This window comes from Carya illinoinensis, chromosome 5, assembly GCF_018687715.1.
Source record: "Carya illinoinensis cultivar Pawnee chromosome 5, C.illinoinensisPawnee_v1, whole genome shotgun sequence".
In the NCBI taxonomy this organism is placed as follows: domain Eukaryota; kingdom Viridiplantae; phylum Streptophyta; class Magnoliopsida; order Fagales; family Juglandaceae; genus Carya; species Carya illinoinensis.
Window position 1 is genome coordinate 1,947,679 of NC_056756.1, and position 26,771 is coordinate 1,974,449.

At 36.4% G+C, this 26,771-nt stretch overlaps 2 protein-coding genes and 1 pseudogene across 3 annotated transcripts; 1 reads left to right on the forward strand and 2 right to left on the reverse strand.

Moving 5' to 3' along the window:
- Positions 1-5,331: 5,331 nt before the first annotated feature.
- On the reverse strand, positions 5,332-5,846 carry LOC122308927 (annotated as a pseudogene).
- A 7,957-nt stretch (positions 5,847-13,803) lies between these two features.
- LOC122309303 (cyclin-D2-1-like) lies at positions 13,804-15,861 on the forward strand. 2 transcript variants are annotated; one of them, XM_043122734.1, is made up of 5 exons: positions 13,804-14,305; positions 14,453-14,539; positions 14,651-14,960; positions 15,067-15,197; positions 15,391-15,861. In XM_043122734.1, the coding sequence occupies exons 1-5, from the start codon at positions 14,030-14,032 to the stop codon at positions 15,637-15,639; spliced, it is 1,053 nt and encodes a 350-aa protein (XP_042978668.1). In that variant the 5' UTR covers positions 13,804-14,029; the 3' UTR covers positions 15,640-15,861. The 2 variants fall into 2 exon arrangements, with proteins under 2 accessions (XP_042978668.1, XP_042978667.1); XM_043122733.1 differs by having other exon boundaries at positions 13,805-14,305; positions 14,648-14,960.
- A 4,917-nt stretch (positions 15,862-20,778) lies between these two features.
- LOC122311046 (1-aminocyclopropane-1-carboxylate oxidase 4-like) lies at positions 20,779-22,030 on the reverse strand. The gene is made up of 2 exons (XM_043125396.1): positions 21,570-22,030; positions 20,779-21,473 (listed from the first exon to the last, which is right to left on the reverse strand). The coding sequence occupies exons 1-2, from the start codon at positions 21,608-21,610 to the stop codon at positions 20,897-20,899; spliced, it is 618 nt and encodes a 205-aa protein (XP_042981330.1). The 5' UTR covers positions 21,611-22,030; the 3' UTR covers positions 20,779-20,896.
- Positions 22,031-26,771: the final 4,741 nt, after the last annotated feature.

The window sequence follows — 26,771 nt, forward strand, 5'->3', positions numbered from 1 at the left end:
GCAACTGGGAAATAAATGGAATGATGCTCTTTGGAATATATCTATGTGAGAGAAGAGAGAGGAAGAGTTACAGATAAATTAATAAAATAAGAATTTGGTCTTTGTTCAGTAAATACCAAATTTGATATTTTTTGCCAATTACTGTATTTAAAAGTTACAAAATTTGTTATTGCCTAATTCATTATAATTGAATTTTTTATCTAATAATTATAAAATATAATTTATTTTAAATATAGATAATCCATTAATAATGCTCTAATTTCTTTATGGGATGAGTGGTATCCTCGTTCTGAAAATAGTTCCTGGTCATAGTATTATCATGAAGGGGCATTTTCTATAGAACATGATCGTTGAGAAATGTGAGTTGACAGGTACCTACCTGATCATGCAAGAATCCAAAGAATATCTTTTATTTGTCTCTTTAAACTTTTAGAGGCAGTTTAGATTGAAAAATACTCTTAATTTAATTATCTTATCTTATCTTATAATTATAATTTTTTTAAATTTTTATATAAAATATAATAAATAATTTAACTTTTTTAAATTCTAAAATAATAATAATAATAATAAAATAATATTTTATTAAACTTTTAACTTTCATCTAAAACCATTTCATCTCACTTCGCTATCAAAACATCTTAATCAAAGCTAGATTCTGCAGATGGGAACTCAAATTACTTTACATTGTCATATGCAGTGTTGCCCAGATGACTAACACAAGAGGGGGTGAATTCAGTTATATTTAAAATAACAATTATAAATTAAATATACAATATAAAATATAAACAAAATACGAAACAATAATAAATATAAAGAGTAAGGGTAAGAGAGAAGCAAACTCAGTATGTTAACGAGGTTCGGCCCTACTGCCTACGTTCTCGGCTCAAGCTACCCCTTGATGATCCTCAAATTTACTATTCAACCTCCTTCAGGTGGAGATAGAAACCTATTACACCTTTGAACAACACCGCTACAAAGGATCCGTGTAGAACACCCTCTACACTTGCAATCACCTTACACGTGGTGATTCAACTATTTCCTGTGTAGAACACTTTCTACACGCACAAGGGTTATACACACCATTTTTCTGATACAAGAGCTGATAGTGGGTAGGTTATCAGAAAACACTCCTCAATGAGTGAAATAAGAACAATACAGCGCAAACTATATCTCTCAAAATGAACAAGGATTAAAGCTCAATACTTAGAGAAGAGATAATGAAAGTTTTGAATGAATGTTGTATGCTCTGGATGTTGTAAATGTGAAGCTCTCAAATGATCTATTTATAGGCATATGAGACTTCATATTCAAATTAAAAAAGATTCACATATCAAAGACAACATCATTCACTTTTTCAAAAAATTCAAATAAAAGGTTTTTCTTTTTCAATTGTCAAAGACAACATCATTCATTTTTTAAAAACTTCAAACTCAATCTTTTACTTTTGGTATATGACAAAAGGAGCACACTTTTCTTTTCAAACAAATCAAACTTAATCTTTTACTTTTTACATCTGACAAAAGGAGTACACTTTACTTTTCGAAAAATTCAAACCTAATCTTTTATTTTTTGCATATGACAAAATGAGCACACTTTACCTTTCAAAAAATTCAAATCTAATCTTTTACTTTTTGCATATGACAAAAGGAGCACACTTTATTTTTCAAATATTTCAAACAAAATCATCTACCTTTTGCATAAGTAAAAAAAAATTAATCACTTTTGAAAATATTCAAATAAAACATGCACATGTGAAAGATGATAATCAATCATCTTTAATATTTTCAAAGTTCAACCCTTTAATCAAGACATACCCATATAAAAGATTACAATCAATTATCTTTCAAAAATTTCAACTTTAATTTTCAAAAATATTCATATACATGTGGAAAATGTATTTTAATGCTTTATGATAAAATATTAATTTTGAGCATTAATCCTGTGACGTCCCCAAATTTCCGTTTGGGATCGGACGGACATTTGAAGCGTCGAGACATGCAACACAAGGTTACCTGCCCCCGTTCATGACATATAAGATGCAATATTCCTAACATGCATCTAACAATATGCAATATTCGCAGCGGATAAATTTTTTCTTTAGCAATACTATGCACCAAATTGAAAATATCCCAAATGCTTAAAACATACTTCATACATAAAAATCCATTGAACAACTAAGATCACAACACTAGTCCAAAATGGTTATGATCCAAAAAGTAGTAGAGATGAAACTCAATCGTACAAGTAATAATTTACGTTAATTACTATATCAACATTTATGTCGCACCGTCACTTAGTCAACTGTGTCTAGTTGATCAGCTCCTGATTCTCCTTCAGGTCCTGTAACAAGATCTACCATTCGGGGGGAATGGTAGTTGGGACTACCAAAGTGAGATTTGATTACAAATCTCAGTAAGTTAACAAAAAACTTCCACACAAGCTAATGATGCATGGATGACAGTAAAAGCATAAATGTATAATCAAATTCATAAGTAATTAAAGCATAACTTGGAGTACAACATAGCATAATTGACATCATAACTTAAATTGAAACATGAACTGAACTTGACTTGACATGAACTTGATCTGAAACTTGACTTAGCATGAACTTGCTTTGAAACTTGAATTAACATGAAAAATACATACTCCACAGTTGTTGTGGCCCCATGTATTTTACGTGTAAATACATACTCCACAGTTGTTGTGGCCCCATGTATTCTACGCAAACTTGACTTAACATGAAAAATACATACTCCACAGTTGTTGTGGCCCCATATATTATACGTATAAATACATACTCCACAGTTGTTGTGGCCCCATGTATTGTACACAAACTTGACTTAACATGAAAAATACATACTCCACAGTTGTTGTGGCCCCATGTATTCTACGCATCACAATTGTAGTTAAATACATACTCCACAGTTGTTGTGGCCCCATGTATTCTACACAAACATAATGTACTCAAGATGAAACGTGACTGGAATACAAAAGGACTGAATCCCTGACGTAACATAACGTGACTTGAACATAACTTGAAATACATGACCAACTTGAGATAGAAACATTTTGTAACATGGCATAACATATAATAGACAACATATTTAACATGACATATTTGCAACAGTGAATATTACATGACTTGACATACATGTAATAGATGGCATACTTAGCATGACGTACTTGTAATGTACAGTAATACATAACAGAATATATTATGTAACAGATAAAAATTGATGACAGAATAAATTATGTATAATAGACAATTACGTGATAACTTGGCATGGCATGACATATATGATAACACACATACATACACTGTAGTTCTTTTACTTAGCACACATACACATTAGACTGTTAGTAAGTTAAAAGCTAACTTACCTCGATCTCCGTGTTTCTTATAAAACTTCAAGTGCGATCACGAGGAAAAAAGCTTCGAAATGGGTGTGCAAAAGACCTCCTAAAAGCTGTCCAAGAGAGAGTGTTTGATATTCTTTCAATGGAAAGTGTAAATGAAGATAATTTCGTGGGGAGGGGTGGCTGGAGATACTTATGGATGAGATATGGAAGAGATGAGGCTGGAGTTGAGAGTTGAGTGTAGTTTTCTCCTACCCAAAAAAAATCTATAAATGATTATCTTATAATATTCTATCCAATAATATCTAAAAAAAAAATCAACTTAAGATATTTTTATCTAATAATATCTATCAACTCAAAATATTTTTACCCAATAATATTCACTAAAATTACCTCAAGATATTTCTTTTTATCCAATAATATCTACAGTTTTGAACAGACGTTTTGTCCGAAAATATGAAAAAATGTTATTGCGCCATAAGACTTTAAATAATCCTCCGAGTCTAATGGCACAAACCATAATACATTTTGACACTTCTAACTATCTCCAATAATAAAAAATACACTTATGATACCATAGTAAATAATAACACTAACTATATAGTTAGACAAAAACTTATACGATTAATGGATTTGTGAAAACTTATGAGGTTTTTACGAGGTTCCTAAAGTTAATAGAAATTTCACAATTGAATTTCTAGCGGGCTGTTACAAATCCTAATTTCGAATTTTGAAGAGATTTACAATATTACTCTATAACTTTAATGTGAACTTGTTCCCTTCTTACTCATGCTTGTTTCCTTGATGTGCTTGACTCCATTGTGTAGACAACTTGAGCTTCATTTGTTATCATCGAAATTCATGTGTAGATATATAATTACACAAAACTTGAAACATTGGGTTCAACATGTGGGATTAGAGTTCCGTGTCCATTCTATTGGGAGGTTCTACATTTAGGTCTTGATTGGATGTTGAGCTGAGTTGAATTATTTATTAATAGTAGTAAGTTAAGATGGCTGAATGAATTTTGTAAGCCCACCTAATATAAGTTTATATGTATTTTGATGTTAAATGAGTTTAGATGTATTTATGAAAAGTTGAAAAAAGTTATGGATCTTATGTGTAAAGAGCTGTTGTGTTGGAAAAGATTGTGGGTTCCACATGTAAATAGGTGTTTATTTGGAAAAGGTTCTAGGTCCCGCGTGTAAATGAGGTGTTGAGTTGAAAAAAGTTGTAAGTCTTGCGTGTAAAAAGATTTTGAGTTGAGATTAGTTTAATGATTTGAGAGTTGAGTATTTATATATTAGACTCGTATTAAAATTAGACTGAATTGAATTGAGTTCAATTTCTAAACGAGGCTTAATGATGGAGATGCTTTTGGCAATTTGGCCATTTGTTGATTTTTGATGATATGACAATTTGTTAATTCTTGATGCAGTTCTTCTACGTATAAGTAGATTACGGATTAATTTGTATATTAATATTGACATGTGGACTATTTTGTCATAAGTTAATTAAAAAGAGAAAGAAAGAAAGAATAAAATGGAAAGAAAGAAGAAAAAAGGCAGCATACGTCAGCTTCAAGCTTATGATCCCTAAAAAACTCTCCATCCGCACGTGAGTTCACAAAGTAATTGTAAGTTTTCATTTTCATCTTCTCCATCTGCTACAGATTGACCGGTGGGATTTGTTGGATTGGACTGGTGCGAGTTCACAACCAGATTTTTCCTTTGTAGTTTTTTGTCTTTCCTTAGTCGCCTTGTATATAAATAGAGCGTGTTTGATCTTTGCCTATTTTCTCTCAAATCTCTAGTTGTTTATTGATGATCTAAAAGGTTGCGAGCCCTGAAGTGCATATTCACTAAAGTGCTTACACTTTGTTTTTCTTTTTTTTTTTCTTTTTTTTAAAAAAGAATTTAATATCCCACATTCTAAAAAACCATCCATAACATCTCTTGTAAATAATTCAAGCTCCAGATGTAAAACCTTAGATTCTGAATACATGATTGAAGAAAACAATCGATAAAAATTCATTTCAAAATCCAAAACTGAGTACTAAAATTAACCCTCACAATTTTTTCTCAATCTAGGGGAACCTCGACGTCTCTGTCGGTGATCTTCTGTTGTAAATCTTTAGAGTCCTTTCAGTCGACAGTACAATCGATGAAGATGCAGGTTGCCGATGATCTCCTTAACGGTGCCACTAAGGTCTTTGGTCATGGATCTGTGACAAAGCTTTTGATGACAAGGGCAGCAGCCAATGGAACCACCGAGACCTTAGCCTAACAATTCTAGACGGTGAGCTTGACAGTCACACGGTGGCCCTTCCAGTCCTTGGCCGTCTCCTTGACTATGTCCTCTCCGATCTTCTTCGGTGAGAGACCTAGTGGCCCGATCTTCGGTGCGAGTGAACTAGTAGCCCCCACCTCACCTCCAATCACCCATACGTACACATCCACCACTTGCGACGGGTCAAATTTCGGAGGCATTGTTGGCTGCTCTGTGGCCCCTACACTTTGTTTGTTTGCCAAGATTAGAAGAGTTGAAGATTTTATTCATTTTGTAATCGTTGGATCAAGTAGTTTAGTTGTCAAAGATCAAATTTTCAGCGTTGATTGTGGGTAGTCTGTGGCTCATTTGTTCTGGGCTGAGAGAAAGCTCTTTGTTTTAGTCATTGGGTTTAATCATTGAGGTTTCTTCGAGTCTTGTGAATTTTGGTTAGAGGCCGTGGGTGAGTAAGCAAAAGATAATTGACTGGTAGATATGAGATAGCAAAAGACCAGAGAAGGAAGCCCTAAAACATTGTCTCTAAAAGGATGGTGGAAATCTTTGTCAACAGGAAGGGAAAGGGGAAGAGTGCGAGAGAAGGAGATACGAAGGGAAAGGAATTTCCTTTCCACTATGCTAAACGAACTGTTTGTTAAATTGATTGAAAATTACTCATCCATAGCTTTCTGTTACCTTTATATCTTTTAGTTATAATCCGCACCATTTCATTAAAGTCTACCTTTCCACCTCAACATTGGTGCGCCTATTGGATCGCAAATCGGCTTATAATAAGATTGATGGTATGGCAATTTGGTCGGTTTCTTTCCTTTGTGGGAGTAATTGGATATAAATCTAACACTGACAATCCATGCTTTGCCCATGTTTCTACGTATACTACCTTGAAACTTGTACAATAACGCATAGACGAGGATTCATATTAGTTTTATAGTAATTTATCCTGTTATTTCTGTAGACATATATTATAGACATAAATTGCAGCCTTGAGATATGGGAAAGCATTTGCTCCCTTCTGTTAGGCCGTGGTGTTTGTTGAGGATACTTAGCCTTCCATTATGGTTTACCATATGTATCATATTTGACCCTTGATTATAGGCTAATATCTTGTATCCGTTTACTGCTCTTTCCATTTCCTTTGTAATCTATTTGATCTTATTTGATTCTGTAAATGATTATAAATAGAAAACTCTCACCACCCTTTACGTGTGGTGGTTTTAGCAAATATTCTCATGGTATCACGAGCCCGTCCGATTTAGCAACCCCGATCCTTTCTTCTCCATGGCTTCCGAATCCTCTTCTCATCTTCTTCCTTTCAACACTCTAATCCATATGATCACCATCAAGCTTTCTTCCTCCAATTATCTTCTCTGGAAAAGCCAACTTCTCCCTCTCCTTGAGAGTCAAGACCTGCTGGGCTACATTGATGGAACTCTGGTTTTACCACCTCGCTTTGAACCAGCAACCTCCTCAACACTCAGCACCAAATATTTGGCGTGGAAAGCAGCCGATCAACGGCTTCTCTGTCTCCTGCTCTCCTCTCTCACCGAGGAAGCCATTGCTGTCGTCGTTGGTCTCTGCACTGCCCGTGACGTTTGGCTCGCGTTGAAGACTACGTTCAGCCATCATTCGAAAGCCCGTGAACTGAGACTCAAGGATGACTTGCAGTTGATGAAATGCGGCACCAAACCTGTTGCTGAGTATGCCCGTACCTTCAAAACAATCTGTGACCAGCTTCATGCCATTGGCAGACCCGTCGAGGACATTGATAAAGTGCACTGGTTCCTTCGTGGACTCGGCACCGATTTTTCAACTTTTTCTACTGCTCAGATGGCTCTCACCCCTCTCCCCTGTTTTGCAGATTTAGTCTCTAAAGCCGAAAGTTTTGAGTTGTTCCAGCGCTCCCTTGAGTCTTCTGATTCCACTCCTGCGGCATTCACAGCCACTAATCGTGGCCGCACCAATGGAAGTCAACCTGCTTCCCGTAGCAACCAACGAGGTTGTTCTCACGGCAACAACTCTTCCAACCGAGGACGAACCCACTCTGGTCAGGGTCGTCGACCACCTCGCTGCCAAATATGCCGCACAGAGGGCCATTATGCTGACCGCTGCAACCAATGGTACGCTCGGATTGATTCTGCTCATGCTCACCTTGCCGAAGCTTTCAGCACGTCCTGTTCTATTGCTGGACCCGAGGCTGCTGATTGGTTTTTGGACACTGGGGCTTCGGCCCATATGACCACCGATCCATCTATTTTGGATTAGTCCAAACATTACACGGGTAAGGACTCTGTGATCGTAGGAAACGGTGCCTCTCTACCCATTACCCACACTGCTACTCTTTCTCCTGTTCCAAATATTCACTTATTAGATGTCTTGGTTGTCCCTCATCTCACTAAAAATCTTCTTTCAATTAGTAAATTAACGTTTGATTTTCCTTTCTACGTTACATTTACTAATAATCTTTTTACTGTCCAGAATTGTCAAACAGGAAGGGTGGTGGCGACCGGTAAAAGGGATGGAGGGCTATATGTGCTGGAGCGCGGCAACTCTGTCTTTATTTCTGTCCTTAAAAATAAATCTCTACGTGCTTCATATGATTTATGGCATGCTCGCCTGGGTCATGTGAATTATTCTGTTATTTCTTTTTTAAATAAAAAAGGACATCTTTCTCTTACGTCTTTATTGCCTTCTCCATCACTATGTAGTACCTGTCAATTTGCGAAAAGTCATCGATTGCCTTATTCCTGCAATGAACATAGGTTGTCTCATGTGTTAGATCTTATTCATTGTGATCTTTGGGGTCCTTCCCCCATCAAATCCAATTCGGGTTTTCTTTACTATGTTATTTTTATTGTTGATTATTCCCGATTCACTTGGCTGTACCCTTTGAAATTTAAATTTGATTTCTTTGATATTTTTCTTCAATTTCAAAAATTTGTGGAAAACCAACATTCTGCTCGTATTAAGGTTTTTCAAAGTGATGGAGGTGCCGAATTTACTAGCACTTGCTTCAAAGCTCACTTACGTTCTTCTGGCATCCATCATCAACTCTCTTTTGCCCATATACACCTGCTCAAAATGGTCGTGCTGAGAGAAAACATCGTCATGTGACTGAGACTGGTTTGGCCCTTCTCTTCCACTCCCATCTTTCTCCTCGTTTCTGGGTTGACGCTTTCAGCACTGCAGCTTATATCATCAACCGGTTGCCCACTCCACTTCTTGGAGGTAAGTCACCCTTTGAACTTCTCTACGGCTACTCTCAGCATTATAACAATTTTCATCCTTTTGGTTGTCGTGTTTATCCTTGCTTGCGTGATTATATGCCTAACAAATTTTCTCCCCGCAGCATTCCTTGCATTTTCTTGGGTTATAGTCCCTCTCATAAAGGGTTTCGTTGTCTTGATCCCACCACCACTAGGCTATACATCACCTGCCACGCTCAATTTGATGAAACTCACTTTCCTGCTGTCCCTAGCTCCCAGGCCCAACCTCTTTCCTGTCTTCATATTTTAAATTTCTTGGAATCGCGTCTTTACCATATTGATCCATCCCCCCTACCCCTCCTTCACCGCACATTCCTCGATCCAGCTCCTCTCCGTGTGATATTTGTTCTGACCTTGTGGATGAGTCTGTGCAGGTTGATACTTCTCTTCCAGGTTACTCTTTGCCACCCTTGTCTTCTGATCCGCCCTCTATTGAACCTGCTGTTGATTCCTCTTCTTCTTTGGGCTCTCATCCTATGATCACACGAGCCAAAGCTGGTATTTTCAAGATTCGTCATCCAGCAAATCTTGGTGTTTTGGGCTCATCTGGACTTCTTTCTGCTCTTCTTGCATCCACTGAGCCAAGAGGATTCAAATATGCTGCTAAGAATCCTGCTTGGCTTGCTGCCATGGATGAGGAAGTTCGAGCTTTACAACAAAATGGCACCTGGGTTTTGGTTCCTCGCCCTGCCAACACCAACATCGTGGGCTCTAAATGGGTGTTTCGCACTAAATATTTGCCCGATGGATCCCTTGAGCGTCTCAAGGCTTGTCTTGTTGCCAAAGGTTATACTCAGGTTCCTGGTCTAGACTACACTGACACTTTCAGTCCGGTTGTCAAAGCTACTACTGTCCGTGTTGTGCTTTCTCTTGCTGTCACAAATAAATGGCCTCTTCGGCAACTTGATGTCAAGAATGCTTTCCTCAATGGCACTCTTACTGAACATGTTTATATGGAACAACCTCCTGGGTATATTGATCCTCGCTTTCCCACTCATGTCTGTCTATTAAAGAAAGCCCTCTATGGCTTAAAGCAAGCTCCTCGTGCCTGGTTTCAGCATTTCAGCTCATTTCTTCTCAGACTTGGTTTTTCTTGTAGTCGCGCTGACTCGTCTCTTTTTGTCTTTCATCAGCAGTCTAGCCTTATCTATTTGCTTTTTTATGTTGATGACATTATTGTTACCGGCAACAACCCATCTCTTCTTGACAGCTTTACTCGCAAGCTTCATTCTGAGTTTGCTACCAAGGATTTGGGCTCTCTCAGTTACTTTCTTGGTCTTGAAGCTTCACCCACTCCTGATGGTCTCTTTATCAGTCAGTTAAAATATGCTCGAGATATTCTTACTCGTGCTCAGTTGCTCGATAGCAAACCAGTCCACACCCCCATGGTTGTTTCTCAACACCTGATTGCTGATGGTTCTCCTTTCTCTGATCCTACTCTCTATCGATCTCTTGTTGGCACCCTTCAGTACTTGACCATTACGCGTCCAGATATTGCCCATGCTGTCAATTCTGTTAGTCAATTTTTGCATGCCCCTACTGCAGATCACTTTCTTGCTGTCAAGCATATTCTTCTCTATGTTAAGGGCACACTCCACTTTGGCCTTACCTTTCGTCCATCCACCGTTCCTAGTGCGCTAGTGGCTTATTCGGATGCTGACTGGGCTGGCTATCCCGATACTCGTCGTTCCACATCCGGCTACTCTATTTATCTTGGTAACAATTTTGTTTTTTGGAGTGCCAAGAAGCAACCTACTGTCTCACGCTCCAGCTGTGAATCTAAGTATCGTGCTCTTGTCATGACTGCTGCTGAACTTATTTGGCTTACACATCTTCTGCATGACCTCAAGGTCCCCATTCCACAACAGCCCTTGCTCTTATGTGACAACAAAAGTGCTATTTTTTTTAGCTCCAATCCCGTTTCTCACAAGCAAGCCAAGCATGTTGAATTAGATTATCATTTCCTTCGGGAACTTGTTGTCGCTGGCAAACTTCGCACACAGTATGTGCCCTCCCATCTCCAGGTTGCTGACATCTTCACCAAAAGTGTTTCTCGACCTCTCTTTGAATTTTTTAGCTCCAAGCTTCACGTTCGTTCAAATCCGACGCTCAGCTTGCGGGGGGGTGTTGAGGATACTTAGCCTTCCATTACGGTTTACCATATGTATCATATTTGACCCTTGATTATAGGCTAATATCTTGTATCCGTTTACTGCTCTTTCCATTTCCTTTGTAATCTATTTGATTTTATTTGATTCTGTAAATGATTACAAATAGAAAACTCTCACCACCCTTTACGTGTGGTGGTTTTAGCAAATATTCTCAGTGTTGGCTGGCAGGTTGCTATTGATACCCTGTTGTCTCGTTCTTTGTAATTGGCTTTCAGTAAATTTTACGAATCCATATTTTATTCTCCTTGATTGTTTAATGCTAGTAAATTTAAGGGAATAGACACTGTTGGATGGTATTTTTGGCACTGCCAGTGGCTCCACTCCACTGCATCTATGTAAGTATCTAACTTCTGAAATTCCTTCTATCACTTTTCGGAAAAAATATTAGAGGAGGACCTTGGCAAATTTTGTTAGGGATGTGAACATTTTCATAGTCTCCAAGTGAGATTTTAATATACATGTCAAGACAAAATCTCAATACAAAAGCCATTCTATGGGGTTTCAGTATTCTTCTCACTCAAACATGTACACTTCAACCAGTTCAGCTTTTGTATTACATTATTATATTCCATGGACAATCAAACTTGAAAATCTAAACTTGCATATTTTATTTAATGATGCAATAACGAAATCTTATTTAGATTGAGGGGTGTGTGTTTTTATCTCCAAACATATGTGAGCCAACTACGCACCGTTTATTTATGTCAAAGTGAATGCAGGTCCTTTGTGATGATCCAGAGTTGAAAGTAGAAGAGTCAATCAAATACTACAGGTCAAAATTCATTCTAGGCTTTGCTGTCTTCATGGGTTTTTATACGTAGGCATATAAAAACCCATGAAGAGTCAATGAGTATCTGTTGACATCTGATCGGTGTCGTATCCACACTGGTTCTACACGGGTGCGTATGCCTACACTTGTAGCCTTGCCATTTGTTTGTTTGTTTGTTTGTTTTTTTTATCCTTATGGCGAGTTCACTGAGCTGAAGTCATTTTCAACATCAAGCAATTCATTTTTTTTTTCCTCATCTCTGGCTACAGCAGCAGCTATAGTCACTTTCTCTTTGGACTCCATTTTCCGCCGTGGCCGCAGCTCAAATACAAAATTGAGGCGGATGTAGGCGAGATTAGTTTTTTGCATTAGATTCTTATTATAAACCAAAACAACAAAATTCATGAAATAAAAGTTTCCGCCCACAACATTCTGTAGAAGACAGTAATGAATCATTGATACCACTTTTGTATGAAGCGTACTGTCATCAATAGAGTCGTTATGCAAGAACATGATGAACATAGCGAGAGCGCATTGAAAGATTTGGACATAAATATCCCGACTCAAAGGCTACATAATAGATGCGTACCAAAGTCAACCAGATTGCTTTTCTAATATCTTTTCCCTTTCCCAATGGAAAATAATAAAATAACTATCTATTTACTATTTTTCTACGACCTTTTAAAAAAAATAATATTTTTTATATATTTATTTTAATTTTAATTTTGATTTTGATTTGATGACTGATGAGTTTGAAATTTTAACAAAAATTATTTTATTAATAAATTGTAAATGAATTGTAGTAAGGTGTCATCTTCCTAATCTTATAGTCAGCACAAAAATAAATATATATATATATATATATATGAGATTTATATATAAAAAAATCATTTTTAACGATGACTTTACTCCTTTAGAGAAAAATGCCGTACTTATATGATCTATTTTGTACTCGTTTAGATTTAAAAAATATTTAATTAATTATTATAATTTTTTAAAATTTTTATATAAAATATAATAAATAATTTAAAATTTTTAAATTTCAATTCATTTTTTTAATTTTAAAATAATAATAATATTAAAAAATAATATTTTAATCAATTTTCATATTAAACTATCCCATTTAATCTCTAAATCCAAAAGAAATATTATTCCTCTAACAGCTATAAAGGACACGAATTCAATTTAGTTCGCTGTCCAAAGGGTCTTCCCCTTAAATAGATAGCCCCTGCTGAGGAACAATTACTGATGGTAGGCTCACATGTGCATGAGAAATATGTTATTTATAATTTGATTAACTATATACTGTAAAATTTATTATAATTACAAAAAATGAGAAATTTGATTTAGAATTCTTATTTTTTACACACTCTAACATATTTATGATGTGAAAGTTTTTTGTATTAACTATGCTATAAAATGATTAATATTTTTATTTTTTTAAAAGTTATAATAAATCTCATTCGTGCAATACTATATACAGTCTTAATTTAAAAACTGTAATGTAGGCATAAGTAATTTTATTTTTAAAATTATTAAAATATTTCTAATTAAGTAATTTTATTTTTAAAATTATTAAAATATTTCTAATTAAGTAATTTTATTTTTAAAATTTTTAAAATATTTCTCATAAAATGATATTCTTTCTTCTTTAATAAATGACTTGTACATATAGTCTCTACTTAAAGATTGTAAATATAATTTCTCATCTGATTATAATTGGTGTATTTACACACTAATTTACACGTAGGAAAATTTTATGAAAGTTTTTTAATTGGTGGGATATGTTCTTATTTGTATTTATGAGCTTTGTTATTTATTATTTATTATTTTTTTATATTAATTGAAATTTTTTATTTACCAGTTATATATTATGTATTTGTTAAAAAAAATTAAAAAATTATGTATAAATTGAAAATAATTTTTCTATTATATTTAGCTCGTAAAAATAAGCGTAGCGGGGATTAGTGGGGAAGAGAGAGAGAGAGAGAGAGAGAGCGAGAGACAGAGACAAGAGGCATAGAGCTGGCTAATAAAGACTGTTATGTCCAAACCCATAAGGCGAGCCATGACCAAACCATACACCATCTCCACCAACACCCCAACCGTTTTCCTTCTCACCGCCGTTACAAATGCCGTCGCCTTACTTAATTCTCTGTTAGTCTCCTTCTCTCCTTGCCTCAATGCCTCACTCGGCGGGCCACTCAGCCACCGCCGCTAGCTTGTACTGTAGCGAGGATGTCGGCGACGTAGTCTCATTGGACGCAGATACGTGGATCTCCGATCAAACTTCATCATCGTGTCTCTTCGTTCATCCTCCGCCGTCCGATGAGTCCACCATTTCCGCTCTCGTCGACTCGGAACTCCTCCACTTTCCCCACCCGGACTACCTCAGACGCTGTCGTGACCGCTCGATCGACGTCACCACTCGCCAAGACTCAATCGACTGGATCTTAAAGGTACACATGAGTTTGCTTTACTGAGAAAAAGTACGTGCGTAGGTAGGTATATATGGTAACATACATGACATATACGGTATCTAAAGGTAGTGCTGATGTTGAATTTTGGATTGGTTGGTGTCGTGGTTATCTGCGTACGTAACACAGGTGCACGCGTACTATAACTTCCGGCCGGTTACAGCGTTCCTCTCCGTCAACTACTTCGATCGTTTCCTCTCGTCTCATTCTTTACTGGTAAGAGTAATTTCCCGGGAAAAAACACTTGATTTTCGGAAGAAATTCCGGATTCACTGGGAGTGTGTCTGACACTGAGCTTTGCTGATCGTCTTGTTTTCATCTCAGCAGCCAAATGGGTGGCTGCTTCAGCTGCTATCGGTGGCGTGCTTGTCTTTGGCGGCGAAAATGGAGGAACCCGAGGTCCCACTCCTATTGGACCTCCAAGTGTTTGAGCCCAAGTTCGTGTTCAATCCCGAAACGGTGCAGCGAATGGAGCTCCGGGTCATGGCCATTCTCAATTGGAGATTGCGCTCGGTCACACCGTTCGATTTTCTCGACTATTTCATCTCCAAGCTCCCATCTTCTTCCACTCCTAAATCCGAACTCTACAACCTGGTCTTCTCCGCTTGCTCGGATCTCATTCTCAGAACCACCCGAGGTAATCCAAACCCAACCCAATCCCAACTACTTTTCGGAATCTGTTTTTGATAATACTAGATTATTACTAACAGTTTAAGTTTATACTTTATAATATTCTGTTTCAGTGATCGATTTCTTGGGTTATGCGCCATCGACAATAGCAGCAGCGGCTGTGCTTTGTGCTTCTGCTGATGGTCCTGATTCGCCGGTGATCGATGGCAAATTGCCTGCTGTTTTTCACGAGAGAGTAAACAAAGTAGTATTCTGGCGTCTATATAATTTAATTTTAATTCGTTGTCGGGCTTGTTTCGTAAATGTCTCCTCTTTTGCGAGAAATTCAAAGAGAAGCGTGGTGTGTAGAATGTACCGTAGAGGAGGTCATTGAAAGCGGTGTAATGCATTTTTGCTCTTTTTCTTTTCTTTTTACCCTTTTTCTATTTTGGGGACAGGAAAGGGTGAGAAGCTGTCACCAACTAATGGTGGAGTATCTTACCGACACGTGCACGGCAGCTTGGCCCAAAGACCGGAGATCTAAGCCGGCGGCTCCACCCAGCCCAGTCGCGGTGCTCGACGCTTCTGCCTGTGGAAGCTGCGAGACGCGTTCCGAGAACCCCGCCACGATTGGCTTAACCGTAGCGGAAGAGGAGCGGCCTATAAAGTGGCAACGATCCTCTGCCCCGGATTTACAGGAGCACTAGATAAGCCGAAACCGGTTCTATTTATTTCTCATTTTCTTTTAGGGTCGATTAAAAGTTTTATTTTTTATAATTTGGATTATAAAATGCACGGTCGGGATTGCAAGAAGGTTGGCAGGTATTAGGGAAGACTGTGTTTTTTTTAATATGTATTTTTTTCCGTTAATATCGATAAATGATATATAGTAGTTGATATGATGCTGTTATATAACTGCTTTTGAAGTCTCAGCTGCGGTGGGTTTCGGCTACTTTGTGGAGTTTAGTCAAACACGCACATTTACTGTCTATGCTACTCTATAAGGAGGTCCAGACTCCAATTATGTTTCAATAATTCACAAAGCCCCTCTTTAATTCAATCATCTCTCTGCTGGGAACGAAGAAACCAAGGACTCTCTCTCTCTCGATTGGTGAGTGTTGTATTGGACCCATTGATTGTTGGTGCTCGACGGTTAGGTCTCGAATCCGTAGATGTCGAACCAGGATCCAACCTAGATATTGGTCCAATTATGGATTGCTGAGACACGTGATAAAATTATATTATCAATTGCTGAGACACGTGATAAAATTATAGTAAGTGGTAAAAAGAAAAATCAAATTTGGTGGGGGTGGAGAGTTGGGCGGCATGACGTGGGCATGACGGGCAGAAGCCACGTATGAGGTGGTGAAACGGCCGGGAGAGAGGAGATTTGGAGGGAAAGGATGTGAGTGGAGGAGGTTGGGGAGACAGAGAGGTAGAATGAATCGGGTCCGTACAGGTGTAAGAAGGGAGTTTGGAGAGTGAACGGTTGGAGTAGTGCCACTACACCTAACAATGGGGAAGGCAAAGATTTGATTGGATGTAGGGTGTGTGTGGTGACAGAGGTTGGGGGTGGAGACCACCACATAGAGGTCACATCACCTCGGAGCTTGTAAGCGAACAGAGCCCCCAAGAAAAAAAGAAGGGGAGAAAAAAAAAACCACACAATCTCGTGCTATTTATACTACCTCTAAACACCATATTTTTTAAAGTTTTTTTTTATTATTTTTATCTTTTATCAAATATTTAATATATTATATATATATATTAAATATTTGATAAAATATATTAAATATTTGATAAAAGATTATTATTAAATATATATTTAATATATAATATTTTAAATATATATATTGGTTAAACCTGCATATATATTTAAATATATATATTTAATATATATATATTTAAATATATATTTAATATATTAATATATAATATATTTATTATTAAATTATATAATATTTAATATATATTATATATATATTATTTCAATTATATATATAAATAAAGAATTGAATAATTCAATTAATTTTAAAAAAAGAGTAATACTACACAACTTTTTAACCTCTACATATTATTTTATTTTTAAATTTTTAATACTTTTTAAATCTTTTTAAATTTATTCTTCTTAAATTAATTCAATTCTTTTATTCATTATTCATATGTTAAATATTTGATAAAAGAAAAAAAAATAAAAATTAAAAAAAATGTGATGTGTAGAAGTTGTGTAGATATTTTCTATTTAAAATTACCATTAGCGCCAGTTATTGAATAAATACAGAATTTATATGAAAATAAATTAAATTTTTAATAATAAATTTTATTTTTTTAAATAATTACATAATATTTATATATTTTATGATAATATATAACATTACTCATAAGTTATTTATGCAATTCCAACACGTTACACTTATACATGCTTTGCTTTTACTTTACAGAATTTAAGATTATATTTAGATAATAAAGTGATTGTAGAACAATTTATTATTTTATTATTACTTTCATAACTTTTATTACTATTAAAAATTATTTAATATTTTATTATTATTTTTTACTACCATTTATAAATTATTTGCAATTACATCACTGCACAAACCTACTCTAAAAGACAAGTTTTCTGTGCATTATGCATCAAAATGGAATTTCACTTTTTTTTTTTTTTTTGGGTAATAGTCGGCGAGAACGCACAGTCCCGAGTCTCCCGACATTAAAGCTTACAAAACAAAATAATAATAATAATAATAATGATGAGAAGGGTTCTTTTAGTTTTCGATAATTCAGTTTTAGCCCCCACAAACCATGCATCTTTTCTTGATCGACCCCTCTGCAGAGAGCTTTCTATTTTCTTCTTTATGGTTTGAAAGGGGGCTAAAAATGTGGAGCACAATTGGCTGGGATTCCCCATAAGAGTGGTCAAGGTTGGGCCCCATTCCAGGCTGTTTAGAAAGTTGGGAGACGAAGCCTGCTTTCTTTCTTCGTCTAATTTTCCTGCATTGGCACTGGACCCGACCTGAGGAGACTCTTCAGTGTTCAGATAAGAAAGATTAATGAGGTAATTGTCGCAAGGGATTTCATTTCTTTTAGGTGGGGACATGTATAACGTGGAATTCTGTATTTTTATTGGGTCCTCGTACATAGTAATTATTACATGTTCTGTAGTACAATCACATACTTCTTCCAATGTTATTTAAGAAAGTTTCTAATAAATAATTTTATCTGCCAAAAGAGTGGAGTATGCAAATGGAAAGCCTGGCCCGAGACCAGGGAATGGACCCCTCCCTGCTCACAAGGCGACAGATTCACAAGCATACTTTTAGTGATTGTACGGAAAGTTTTCACCCCACAGGCTTTCCAAGAGTCTTGACTATTTAGGACTGACTCTAGTAGTGGCGGAGCCAAGCCAACGAATGAGACAAACCAGCATTGACAATCTTTTTGAAGGCAACTCATGGCCTCCGAACCGATCACCTCCCTCTTCACGTGAGCTCAAGAACTACACCTTCAACTCCCAATCCCCTCATCTCTTTCTTCTTCCACACAATGCGCGTCAATGTGGTTTGTCATTATTGTTATTGTTATTATTATTATTATTGCCATTCCTATTGTCAACCCCTGCTTTGCTCTTTTATGGAACATGCAACGTTTTTTCTTGGTTTTCTCTCACATTTGGCTAAACTTCTCTCTTGGATTGACAACAATTTTCTCAATGAATTATTACGTTCACACAATTATTTTATTTTATTTTTATAAAATATGAGCTATCGGTAATTTGGTAAATTTTGAGCTCAACGAAAAAATTAACTCAAAAGAAAATAAACCGACTCATCGTTTTGTAAATTCATTTTTGTAAGATTATTGTACAGACAAAGTAATTCTCATTGTCATATGCCTACAATCATGAAATTTAGCAATCATAAGAGTAAGAGCAACAAGAAGAATGAGGTATCTTAAATGATTACAGCGAATTGAACAGTCTTGGATTGGTTAACCGGATAGAAATGTAGGTAAGCTCCCAACAGAGGAATGAATGCTTGCAGAGACGGTCTTTTGTTAATGGTAGTGAAATTTAGGTAGTTCATCACCTCTCTCTCTCTGCTCCAACTTCAAGTAGATACAAGAGTAGACAATAACTTGGACAAAGTTTCGAAATTAACGGGGGATTCTGAAACTATAAATTATAATACCTATAAAAACGGAGCAAATTAGATTATCAAAGATCCCACTTAGAAAAGCATGAAAATCCAATGGTTCAACCATAAGTTTTTGAATTTGGCGACCGATATCAGTTCTAAACCTACCTCTGTCCATTATGACTTCTACAGCATGCATGATTGATTGAGACAATGCACTAAAAGCCACACGCTTAAAATCTCCAAATAAAAAGAAATTGCATTTGAAGGAAGGTGATAATTATTAAGCTTTTTTTCTCGCTTGTCTTTATACTCGACTCCAATGCTGACAGACACGTCGCTACCGTCTTACTTTAGTGGGTGCCATGGCAGCTCCCGAAGGTGAAAATTTTCTTCTTGGTTAAGAATCTGCTTATCTTATGTAAATTTGTGACTTCTTTGCACCTCCCTCACGAGTAACTTAGATAGTACTCATACCATCTTCATTAAAACGCATATCACACTTGCCTCCATCTTCGCATATTTTTTCACGTTGAAATTTGGACATTTTTCTTTCTACTTTAAGGACGCCTCCCTTTCTAGTCTAACAAAAAGATAAAGAACGAGGGACGGCCTCCTATGACCAACCGGATACCATACAAACTACAAAGACTTTTCATGGATCAAATGAAAGAAAGGGTCGATTCAACGACTTGACTCAATATTTATGCAATACTACAAACTTTAATATGCGTGGTTGAAGGGTTTGCTCAACTGCTCACCGCAGTTGAGACGATGAGCAGTTGAATATGGAAATAATACTGTTTCTCTAAAATTATATGCAAACTTTACTCTAAGTTGTCCTGTCACGGTTACCAAGTGGCTGTGAGAGATTGTTGAACATTTCCTTGATATTTTATGCGTGGTTGAAGGGTTTGCATTAATTTCATGCCCAATTTAGATTTTAAAATATGTTTTTAAAATTTTAGGTAGTAGATTAGAGAGTATCATATCTTCTTCTCGGGTTTGATGGGACCGTGTCAAATTCGTTAGGTGCAAACTCTGAAGTACGTAGTAGAATGCAATGCATGCTGGTATATACCATATAGGCTTCTGTGAGCTACGACCATGGCTTTAAAAAACAGTACAACAAGGCCCAACCCTTCCGACCCAGTCCAAATATATGAGACTTTCAAGAATCAAAACGAACACAACCCTCCTCGAATAACGAGCATTCTCAGTTCATCCGATTTTATAGAATTTTTGAAATCAAAACCGGTTACACTCTTTTTATATTTTCAAGAATCAATTTTTTACCTGTTATTCTCACAAACTTTTTATATTTGCAAGAATCAATTTTGTACATGATACTCTCACAAATCAAAATTTATCGATTCGGATCTAATTTGATTCCATTTTTTTATTTTAATTAAGTATCAATTTATATTATACATTGATATATATCATAGTATCATACTATACTAATATCATAATATAATAAATAATCTTTTTTTTTTAATACTGACATATATTTTTTTTTTACCTTAATATTAACATAGTAAGTTAATTATATTATACTATAACTCTTATAATATATGATTAAACAAATTACAAATATTTGTACTTAAGATTAAAACTTTATATTATAAATTATAATATAAAATTATTTCATATATAATATATAATTATATATAAATATTATAAATAAAAAATATTTTTAATAATATTAAAAATTTAATTTATATATATTTTTAATCCGTCTATGAAAAGTACATAACCGAAACCAGACCAAATCCGGTTAGTTTTGCAATGTAGAAACCACTTCGATTAAACTTTCGCCCAGTTATCGAAGTCACTGAACCTTGGCAAAGTCGATTGCTTGTTTCTCAGATGTGGGACTGATCTTATAAAAGTGCTGCAAATAATCCCTAAGCGCCACCTTCTTGTAAACTTCACGCTCCATGGTTGCATTGATCCTTGCAGGCTCAATCTCAGTCCGGGAGGGTGGATTGTAGAACAAAGCAATCGAGAATCGCTCGGCATCTATTTGGGTCACAACCCTGTGCCATGGGCTCTTCAACCTTCCATTGCTCATTATCTCTAGGATGTCTCCCACATTCACCAGCAATGTATCCCGTGGCCATGGCACAGCAACCCACTTTCGGTCCCTGAGCACTTGGAGTCCTCCGGTGGTGTCAAATTCCATTAGGAGAGTGAGAGCACTTGCATCCGTGTGTGGGGTGATGCCCAGGGCAAGGTCTGGCCTTGGACATGGTGGGTAGTAGTTCACTCTCACATTAACCTCACTATCTTTATGATGGAAATACTGCACAAAAACATGTCTTTCCAGTGAAAAGGATTCGGCAAGGGCTTCGAGTAGGTCGTTGAAGACCTTTCTTGATTCTTTGACGTATTGCTCTATGGCTTGCCTGTCATTCCCAGTGTGATTTATTTTGATGAAATCTTCTATTAAACTGATGATGATAACAGTGACGATCGTCCATGATGTGAATCAGTAAACGTACCGGAAATTATTGGGTTTCTGAGGCCAAACATGGAGTCCCATTCTTTGGCACCACTGGCTAGCTTGGCTAGCTCGTGGGCTCGACCCTCGGGCTCGGACCCCAGCCGTAACTTAGCCATATTGATGGATGGAAAGGTATTGAACTCATGGACGAGAGAGGGTGTGATTGGTTGGTCGGGGCGCAGTTTGATGAAGTTATCTGGCAAGTAATGGAGTCCTTGGCGTGCTAATTCCTGCACCACGGGGACTCTTGAGATTCTCAAACGGCCCTTTTGGTCGATGAAGCTGGCTTGATGGAAGCAACCTTTGTCTTCCTCCATGTGTTCCCCTGTCCTGGGCTGTGGAATTGGAAATCCTACCGGTGACTTGCGAGGTTCAAGCCGGTATAGATTCTACAGAAGAAAATGTAGATAAGACGAGAACAAACGAGTGGAGCAATTCTGTTGCTGCAGGGATGGGACAATTTTTTGGGCTTGTCTGGACTGGACTGGTAAGCCTTTTTCACTATTGAACCACTCTATTAGTAACGATCTAATCTAACAGTTCAAGCAGGTGGCCTAATTGGACTGTCATTGTGGTTATGGGCCGATGGCAACACCAACGGCCCAAAGTGAATGACGATAAGAAATCTTGCATGATTCTTAACGTTCCTTCTCAGATAAATAGGCTTTGCTAGATACAGTCGAGAAATACAGTCAGCGTGCAGTCAGCTGAATAGAATAAAAAAAAAAATTATAAAAAAATTATTTTATATTCAGAAGGATTTACATGAATAAAAAAAAATTATAAAAATAATTTTTTTTTATGTAAATTTTATATTAATTTACTTTTTTTTTCACGATTGCACGTTGACTGCATTTTCCCGAATGCAAAAAGTATTTCTCCAGATAAATAGACCACGAATCAGTCCTTTTATGTGTCCACGGTCGTTTATGATGGCTTCAAAATAGTGGTTGTTTATACTTTAATTCAATGGTATTTAGATAATTATTTAACAATTATTATTCTTATAGCTAGTAGCCTCATAAAAATTAATAATTATTATTTTATATTTTTATTAACATTATTCATTTAAAATAGAATTATAAGAAAAAAATTTGTATGGGTTATGACTTATGAGTGATGAAAATGAGAGGCATACCCACGTGCCAGCGTAGCGTAGCCAAGATGTAGGCGGCGGAAGTGCAAGCCACCTGGAACTAACGACAGCTGTACCTTTTTTTTTTTTTTTTTTACTAGGCTGTCCAAATCTTCACACTGTAGAAGAGTGGAGCATATAAATAGGGAAATGCTTATTCAGTTTTTTTATTTTTATATTTCTAATTAATAGTTAAGTAAATATTTTTTAATAAATTTCTAATTTTTATTTATTTTTAAAATTTTTTTAATAAGTTTAAAAAATATTTAAAAAAGATAAAGAAAATCTATATAAATAAGAGAAATGTTATTATTATTTTCACATCATATGTTAATATATTATTTGTTATTTTATTTAAATACAAAAATAAATATATAAATATATATTTAAATAAAAAATAGAAATGATAAATAATACATAGTTATGTGATGTGAAAGATAAGTATAATTTTTTTAATAAGATTAGAACGAGGGTGATGTCATCATCCTATAAACGACACGCGTGGTAGTTGGTACAGGAGAGTGGGGAAGAAAAAGCGAAGGACAAGGCAATAAAATCTTATCTGGAAAAATAAAAAATAAAAAAATTCAAGTGTCCGCATCCCAAAAGCAGCGGAACACACGGCACTACCACGCTGTGCTCGATCGTGGCGGTGTGCCCTCGTACGTGTTTCCGTACTATGTACTTTTGCTAAACGACAAATCATCGATTGACTGATATCACTGGCAGTATGTGTGGCGTGGGCTTCCTGCCCATGGGAACCCTACGTCCCTACATCCCCACCCTCTTGACGTGGGAGCCAGCTTGGATCTCCCTGTCTTGCCGACTCTTTCTTTCCTGCACTCTTTTTCATTTCTTCTTTTATATTTTATTTTTGTTAAATACCGTTCTTTTCTTCTACAGAAACATTTTAGTCTAAAATAAATCTTTTTGGGTAGGTAAGGTAACATTTATCTAAATTTTATTTTCCGGAATTAGGAATAATAATAATGATAAATAACAACGAAAAGAAGAATAATATCTTGAAGGGGGCAGTTGTGGATATTACTTGGTAAGCTGTTTTTCAGTTATTAGATGATCAGCAACCAGCTTTGCTGATTTTTTATTTTTTTGTTTTTAATGAATAAAAAGAAGCACCACCTACCTTCCACTGATACCAGTTCCGGATTTTGCGTAGCTCATTAGAAATTTGTGGATGTTTTGCTGACATTGTTTTCCGAATGGATAGGTAGAGAGTACAAAGTATTGAATGCCGACATCGTCTTTAATCATCACAATCTTAGAAAAGGGGAGCCTCATCCTCTCTCCTTTAGTAGTTGGTTTTTCTTGTCAAAGGGGTGAAAAATAAGACCAACAATAAATAAGTTAATGGTTTTATATATAAAATGAAAATGAGTAGGTTTTAGTGCTGCAAAGCCCCACATTTTGATTGTTTAATGAATCTAATAGCAGATGGTATCATATTTATTTATTTTTCTTTAAGGTAATTAATCAGTAACTTGAAGCACACTCATTTAACTTGATTGGTTTGTCTAAGGGAGGAGTTCGCAACAGAATCATGGCCCATTAATAGTGAAGCCCTAAATCAGTAAATGAAGAAAATATGGCCCAGATGAGCTGTATTGGACATGGTTGCATAGTCATATCCCAATCAATGGAGAGAGAGAGAGATTGATGGAATTATTTGGATGGCTATTAATTAATGAGTGATCCAAGGGAGAGTTTTCACATGGGAATTAAAATTCCTGTGGCGCCATGTGAGAGTCTTTGAGGGATTCAGAGCACTCTGTTTTCTTCCCCCTCTTTTCCCCATTTATAAATTATATTATACCTTAAGATGCCATATCATATGAAATAGCCTCATCTTCAAATTAATTTCTCATCCCAGAATGTGGTATAGACTGTAAGACTATGGAACACTTTCAATAAACATGTGAAAGATGATTAATTATTTAAGGAAAAGCTTTTCGTGCGTGCACTTTGTCCCCTTCTTTTTTTTTGACTTCACATGCATTATGAAATTTTTAACCTTTTAATTTTATTGGAAATATAACCATAAATATTGATCTTTTTGTAATTTTTTAGCCGTGTGTGCAGTTAGCATAATATAAGGAAATTGTTTGCATCCACTTGGTATTAAACTTATGGAACATAGTGGGGAGGCTTGCCAAATTTAAACTAGGCCAGCCAGCAGACATAGGTACAGCGGAGAAAACTTATAATATTTATATAATACCGATGAATTAAAAGAATAAATAAATTAAAAAAGAGCAAAGCAAGTAGTCGTCCATGATATTAGTTCTAGCTGCTCATAATCAGACAAACAATTATATATTAAAAAAAGAATTCAAAGGATGCGTGCCAAATGTCCGAATAATATGACCGTAATTCCACCCTACTTTCTACACGTATGGAACAATAAGGGTTAAACAAGATACCATTCTTTCTAAAATGAAAAAAAAAAACTATACTATTTATTATATAAATAGGGAAAAAAAGAAGAAGATCATTTAGGCGTAAAAGGATAGAGTAAATAGAAAACAAATGACGGATTTTACATTGGTATTACTACTAATGGATGAAACAACACAAATGGGTGGAGGAAGAGAGAGAAAGCAATAGAAGAAGAACCATTTGTTGAAACTGGAAATGGTGGAGAGGGATGGCTGGAGGTTGGGTTCGTTGTTGTTGGAGGCTAGACTTGGAGACTGAGTTTGAAAGAAGAAGAGGACTGAAGGAGCGAGTTTTTAGTTTCAACCCTAGGTAGGGGTGAAAACCGACCTCATCGGCGCGGTTTTTGGGTAAAACCGATGCCGACCGATGATGTGAGATTCACCGGAGCAACCGACCGTAACCGGTCGATGGGGGGGAGGAAAACCGTCCGTATCTACTCCGGCGGTTCTCGGTCGGTTGTCGGTTCCTCTAGCGGCGCTGGTGCTCGGAGAGAGTAGAGAGAGAGAGAGTTACAGAGGAGAGAGAGAGAAGCTGTGAGAATCGGGGGAAGAAGAAGAAGGAGGAAGAAGGAGATCAAAACGACGCCGTTTGGTTTTAAATCCAACGGCGTCGTTCTACTTATTTTTTTTTTCGTTATCATAGATAAAACGGCGCCGTTTGCTTTAATACAAACGGCGTCGTTTACATGTGTTTTATCATAACAGAATCAAACGACGCCGTTCCACTTAGTGGAACGGCGTCGTTTTATTTAGGTATAAATTAAAAAATATATATGTTTATGTTGTTGGCCGGTTTAGCGGTTTGAGCCGGCCTCAAACCGCGACTGAACCGACGAACGTCGGTTTTGCTAAATCGCTGCCGACCGCCGACCGGTTCCTTGGCGGTTTCGGCCGGTTCCGGTCTCCGGCGGCCGGTCTGAGTCGGTCACGGCCGGTTTGCCGGTTTCGTGTACACCCCTAACCCTAGGTCGAATAGGCGTCATGTTTGTTTTTTTTTTTTTTTTAAATTTAGAAACTACATAGTTAAAATGATGTAATAAGTGAAACGGTGTAGTTTTCAAAATGTATAATTTTAAAAAAAAGGGTAGCTGATGTCAGCCGATTTTAATGGTTTGAATTGGAGTCAAATCGAGACCGAAACCGACCGACGTCAATTTTGTTAAAATTCTAACCGATTTTGGCCGATTTCACATTTTGACGGCCGGCTTGGCCGGTTTTTATACACCCCTAGGTAGTAGTGGCGCAAAGGATCACCAACTGTCAATTTTTATTAAGTAAATTTAGGATAGAAGAATTTTAGGTTGAAGTGCGTGTGCACGTGCATGCATGTGTGAATATATGGGAGGCTGCATATGCATAAGCACACGTGCCCACATATGTGTGTGAGTTCTTGGAGGCTGAGTAAATTTTTGGCAGAGAAATCTCTCTCTCTCTCTCTGTGGTTATGAATGTGATGGCATGTGGATTCATAAAAACTCAGTCAACTACACAACTTGCACTCCTTGCCCCAAGAAATTTCTACAGTCTCCACTCATGCTGCCATGCCATAAAAACTTGTTTTTTTTTTTAAAAAGGATCTCTTGGAAAATATGTTAGATAGTGAGAGAGATGT